The 6,309-nt window shown below is 32.9% G+C and overlaps 1 protein-coding gene across 3 annotated transcripts; it reads right to left on the bottom strand.

Moving 5' to 3' along the window:
• Positions 1 to 1,171: 1,171 nt before the first annotated feature.
• Positions 1,172 to 4,563, bottom strand: LOC123310236. Of its 3 annotated transcripts, none has more exons than XR_006537349.1 (9): positions 4,287 to 4,563; positions 3,814 to 4,178; positions 3,661 to 3,762; positions 3,270 to 3,599; positions 2,604 to 3,165; positions 2,412 to 2,552; positions 1,816 to 2,353; positions 1,540 to 1,757; positions 1,172 to 1,455 (listed from the first exon to the last, which is right to left on the bottom strand). XR_006537349.1 is itself a non-coding variant. In XM_044893700.1 (8 exons), exons 1-8 carry the CDS (start codon positions 4,301 to 4,303, stop codon positions 1,590 to 1,592), a joined length of 2,223 nt encoding a protein of 740 aa, XP_044749635.1. In that variant the 5' UTR covers positions 4,304 to 4,563; the 3' UTR covers positions 1,172 to 1,589. The 3 variants fall into 3 exon arrangements, 1 of the variants encoding a protein (XP_044749635.1); XR_006537350.1 differs by having other exon boundaries at positions 2,604 to 2,925; XM_044893700.1 differs by having other exon boundaries at positions 1,172 to 1,757.
• Between the last annotated feature and the right edge of the window lie 1,746 nt (positions 4,564 to 6,309).

Raw genomic sequence — 6,309 nt, 5'->3', positions numbered from 1 at the left:
GGTTAACGTACGTTGATGTTTAAGAGCATACATTAACTTACACTGCGTGCAGACCAATCACAAGAAAAGGGCGTGGCCTATTTGGCGCCAATTCGATTTCAAAATGTTCAACTTTGGATACGTATTAACACAACATTGGATAGGTACATGCGTCAAAAAAATTATACTTATTCGGAATTTCCATTCTAAAATATGTTGATGTTCATAATGTCATTTTCAGTTGAAGATAAAAAACTCTTCGTTAAGATTATTAGAAAAAAAACATATATTTTGATCTTGAATAGAGAAAACGTCAGTAGGTTATATTTACTATTTTCTCATCTAATTTGAGAGAATACCATAAATTTTGGATGTAATAGGGCAACAATGAGTCAAATTCGAATTAATCCCCTCATTTCTTGATATTTCATCGTCTTCATTAAGTAGTAATATGAAAATATGTTCAATTCATGTGGCCCATAGCTGATGAAAATCCATAAACTATAAACAGGATTATATGATTTTTCACTAACATGAGTAGTTCAACTACGAAACCTGTTTTGTTATCACAACAGTTTACCTTCACCCAACTTAAGATGCTATTGTGATAGTGAAACACTTATTGTGGTTAAACAACTAATGTTAGGGAAAATCTTAATATAATTCTGCTTTAATTCATGAATATATTTGTGAATTCAAAATAAAAAGTTCCTCATAATTTTATATATTTCACGAGTGCAGGAGGAAAAATGTTCTGGTTATGTTCGAAGGAGCTGGAATTATAAAGTCAAAGACAACAATATTTCAAAGTTCTTTAATTTAATATAATTAAAATTATATAGAGTAAAATTTTAAGATATAAATAATAAGGTTTAATTCAAAAATTAATTGTTATAAAGCCCAGCATCGTCTAATTATTAGATTGAGAACATGCACTACAAGGTACAAATTTTCATAGCATATTATGGACATAACTGATTTTATTTTAACTATCAGGCTCCCAACACCCCTACACCTGAACCAAAATGCAATATTTGTATAAATGTAATCAAAATGTAGTGTTCTATAAAAACATACTGCTAGAAAAACATTGATTAAAATTTTAAGTCAAGAATAATTACAATTATACAAATGTCACACTCATCCACTCCATAAAAATTTTACAATTCGTCAACGTAAATATCAATACACATTCAAAGCATAAGCTGCATGCAAATATTATTCTTCACCATCACCTCTTAAAATACATACAATTATCATTTTTCACCAATACATTCTAAACATTAACATAGACAATCTAACATAGCTTAAGATACATAAAGTTATAAATCTTCTCCATCACTTTTCACATTCATTAATACACAGTCTCAATGGTTGGTTAATTCAGTTAGTTAGTTAAGTAATCACAGATAGCACCTTCAATTTTGCCTATACCCGGGTGTTAGTGAGGACATGCTGTGTGTGTGTCTGGACTGTCTGGTAAAGTATATTGATCTTTATGAATAATGAAATTTTTTGCTAGTACTAAGCCCATAGAAATAGCAGAATAAGCATACATACATAGTTGAATTAGTCATCTTGAGAGCTCTACAGTAAGTTCTTAGAAGAAATTATTTCTTATTCGGGAAGTAAGATTGTTTTTCAACTTTCCTCTTCTTACTTATCTGCTCAGTATCTTTCTCCATTCTTCTCTTCAATGTCCATACTTCTGATAAAAATTTGTTCAAATCATTACCACTCAGTTTGTTGATAAATCCAATAAATTGCTCTCCAGCAATCTGAAAATATAATTGCTATATGCACTGATAAAAAGTCAACAAATTTTTAGATCAAGACCTTTCTTGTTTCTTCGTCAGTATTTATCGATGTTTGATCATTATGTTTCTCCTGCATGAAATGATTCAATTCATCTTGGTACCTCAGCTTACTTCCTGAAGGCTCATCCATAATTAAATTATTTCTGTCATCCTCAGAATGTCGGCTACCTAAAACAGACTCGCTCCTCCGCTCAAGCAGAGATACAGCATGTATGTGTTTACACAGTACACTTTTCACTGCATTTTCCGAACATTCACATACATATCTGTGTATGCATACCTTACATGAATCACAAAATCCTGCTCGGCAGTCATAATCACAGATATCTTTGTAACTTACCACATAAAATTTATTCGTCACTGAACTAGAAGGGACCTTAAAATATCCAAATTCATGTGTTTCTATCCTACTGATATTCATTTGTTCAGCTTTTTTATGTGCTTCCACTGTGATCTTGTGCTGGTAGTTGTTTGCATTGGGTCTCTCTTCATTTATTATTTTTTTCCACATTTTCTCTTCTACCAGTTCATCTAATAAATCCAATAGTTTCTCAACCCTGGAATGCAGATTTGTGTTAATTTTTCCTATAAATTCATTCATTTATTTCAGAACACCTCAGATTACGTTGACCTCTCATTTTATTATATTTTAGAACTTTGTTCAAACTTTCTATAGCCATATTTGTGTTTATGCCAGCATTCAATCGATGACAGTGGGCCCACATCATCACCCTTTCTTCAGTTTGGAAATAATAACTGAAAATAAAAAATTACTTTCTAATTCATACATTACGTTGGCTTTTTTACTTTTGCAAGTATTTCAGAAATTCATTTTCTCCTTCCCTTTCTAAGAAATTGAAGTAATGATCTTTCAATTCAGTAAATTTTTTAGAATCAGTCTCTTTCAAAATCTTCCTCATCGCCTGTTTCATTTGTTTTTTTATTTCAGGATTCCTAATTTTCGATTTTCCTTGTAGATTCCAATTTTTTATTATGTGCCATGTGCATAGCAGTCTTCTTGGTTTCTGCTCGGAAGACATTACTTTGACCCATGCATTATAGTACTTTGGGTCGTCATCACTCATAAAAAAATTACAATCTACTATTCCACCTAATCTCAACTTGAGAGCTGAAAAAAAATGTTCTTGGATCGTCTGATCCAATCTATTAGATAAAAGGAAAGCTACAGGAAAACCCATGTTATTTTCATCCTTCACCAATACTATTGTTAGGTCCCAATTATTTCTATTTGTCCCATGAGTTCCGTCTACACATATAATATTTTTGAAATCTCTAATTTTTTTCTCCATTATGCCATTCATAAAACCTAATGCAAAATCCTCATCCCTCAATCCAGGGTAAGGTTCACCTACAATTATTCAAGACTATTTCCTACACCATGCAAAATTCTAAGCAATAATTCAAATTACATATTACATACAAGAATAGCTATATACATGCGAAACAACTTACCAATTTTTTTGAATAAAAATGCAAAATTTTTTCCTTGCTGATTCCATTCATTAACTTTCAGAGCTGTTGCTACCATATCATCATCATGCCTTATTTTGTTTATATTATATTTTCTCACCAAATATGCTAAATCTGCTCTTGTTATAATATTGAATCTTTCCAATTCTCCATTTTGCACTGTATCCCTAGCATCTTTCATTATTCTCTCTTTTGGTATTCCAGCACACAACTTTTCGACCAGAAGGTTCTGTTGCAATTTTGAAAGTCTTTTTGTTCTAAGGTCATCATCATGCCCCACATGTGTTTCAACAAATGTTACTGAATACAAGCCTAAATAAAAAGGGATGACTCAAATTGATTCTGAAATGTTTCAGGAATATATTGATGTTACCATCTGTTGAAATTTTGACTATTATTCGTGAAGGACAAACTCCCTGAATATGTATACTACCTGCGATCTTTCTCTTTCGTTTCTCACAAACACTTTCGTATCCTGAAATCAAAGACTGTAGAATCTTCACAGACTTTGTGGAAATCGTTTTACCTCTATGATTACTCCTGTTGCAATTGTAATATGCGAGTGTATCTCCTTTGGTTGTTTTACAAGTCCTAATAAAAGCGTAATCCACATCTCTGTTCTCTTGTCCTCTCCATGCCTCAAAGTGTTCACTACTCCTAAAATGAAAAATACTTTCTTTCACGGTTATATCATGAATTGATTTCAAATGATTCTCATAATTTTTGTAACTGGAGAACTTTTCTCTATTCTCAGCAGGACAAAGACAACACAATACATGTTGATTCTTGTCCTTTTGAATGTCCTCATTATGAATTTGCCGAAGGTGTCTATTCTTTACAGAAATACTGCTGAACTCCTTTTGGCATATGCCACAAATCAGGGGATTCATTCTGAAATAAATTTAGCATTTACTAAAGGTTTTATGATATATTATAATAAAAATTACTAAATATTGAATTACATTTCTAGAAACCCACTGCTATTAAATATGTACTTACATCACAGATTCCATCATTCACACTAAATCCGAGTAGCTCTCTATAGTTGATTGAAAATATTAAGATTAATAGCAATAAAAACTGCTTTTTCAGAACACTTGTTAAAAACTTGCGGAAGAATTTCCTCAAAAAATCACAGCAAAGTTCTCAGTAACAAGGAATTATCAAAATGAACGCTGGCTGGGCGCGAAAATTGGGTTGACCAGAGACAGAACCGACGAAAGACGATTTCACTCGAAAGCTCGTGCTTGTGATTGGTCCGCACGCAGTGTAAGTTAATGTATGCTATGTTTAAGGTATACGTGGGAGACCGCTAGTTTACGTAGGCCGTAAAGCTGACGCTAACGTTAACGTTAAAAACGGACGAATGAGCATGCGTAGATGTCAATTATAACGTTAACGTTTACGTTCATGGCTGCACTTCAACTCTCTAAGTTCTCTATGTCGCCGTACTAAAAGTGTCCCCGAAAACGGGCAACATAGGATAGGAGTCGCTGCGATCGCTACGATTATAACGTGCGTTCAAAAAAATTCGTCGTCAAGTAGGCAATGGAATTTTGAACGTCGATATTTCGTGCGTAAACGTAATTCTTAGCTCGTGCTATACTATTTTCCAGGTGAACTGTCATTTAAGCATTTTGGATTGTTGTTGAATTAAAATTATCAGCAAATTATAAAGATGGTTTTCACGGACGTGTAAAAAGCCTTTATTATTCAATCCTACTACAAAATTGGAAAGAAAATTGAATGAGAATGGAAATATTCTGTTCCGGCGACTTCATAGAAGCCTATGTTGCTGTAGATTATCAAGTATGAATTTTTCCATTGAACTGTTTTGCGATGTGTTGACGAAACAGGTATGTTCAAACAAAAAGGAAGTGGTCGACCAAAGAAGAAAACTCCAGAGTTCAGCAATAATGAAAACATCATTACAGAAGCTCGACAAACCTCTGTTCAAGTTTTATCTCAAGTGGCTGGAGTATCCGTTGGCATATGCCACCCGATTTTGAAAAAAAGATATCCATTTGTTTCCATAAAGATTGACATGTTATCAGAAAACTGAAAAGGTTGTGATTACCTAACCTTGTAGCATCCAAGAAAAATTGGAGTTCAGTATGCATCAGTCAAAAGCAAAATGTGGACCTACTTTCTTTTATGGAACTTTAATAGCAGAACGTTATGAAGGAGAAAACATCATGCCTTTTTATAGCTGAGTTGAATTTTAATAAACTGTCCAATAGCTATTTTCATGTAATTCAGTTCTTTTGGTTTAGGCCCGGTACTTTCACGTGCGAATAAATAAATTTATTCGCATTTATTAAGTCTTATTCGTAAGATTAGTAAAAATGCAGTCTTTTCACTTTCAGATAGTGTTATTCATCGAATAAATCTGTCATTGAAACTTAATTAGAAGAGTTTATTTGTCATAGATCGAATGTCGGTACGTCATTATTGGTTGAATAAAATTTATTCGAAGGTGAAAGTACCGGGCCTGAGTCATGGATTTTCAGTAATGACTGAATCAATTCAATATTTATAGAGAATTAAGAAACATATTATTGAGATTCTTACTGTGATTTATTCATATGACTGAAGTAGCTAGAACCTTCTTACAAAAAAAAACATAATACCACGATCAATTCAAGATTCATGTCTCTTACATATGAAAATAGTGGACGGTTAAAATTTTTACGAAGAATTTTTCTAACCGCCTCAGATTGTTTGGATTCTTGTCATCTTACTCAATGAAAGGAATGCTTTTCGCACGTTGGGTGAAATTTACATGTAACTTTTTCCAAAAAGTGCCTTTCCTTACAAAATTACGATATATAGGTTAATGTCATCATTGTTTACATTTTGGGAAGATGAAGTAATTCAAGGAAAGACATACGTTCAGCCACCGAACACCAACCTTCAAAATTTCATAGCCTACTTGACGACGAATTTTTTTGAACGCACGTTAGATAAGGTGTGGGGATTCAAGCGTCAATTTGAAATAAACAGCCTTCCATAGAACCTAACA

The sequence above is a fragment of the Coccinella septempunctata genome, chromosome 3 (genome assembly GCF_907165205.1).
Source record: "Coccinella septempunctata chromosome 3, icCocSept1.1, whole genome shotgun sequence".
In the NCBI taxonomy this organism is placed as follows: domain Eukaryota; kingdom Metazoa; phylum Arthropoda; class Insecta; order Coleoptera; family Coccinellidae; genus Coccinella; species Coccinella septempunctata.
The sequence above is the reverse complement of the archived record's forward strand: the minus strand, read 5'-3'. Positions and strand labels throughout refer to the sequence as shown.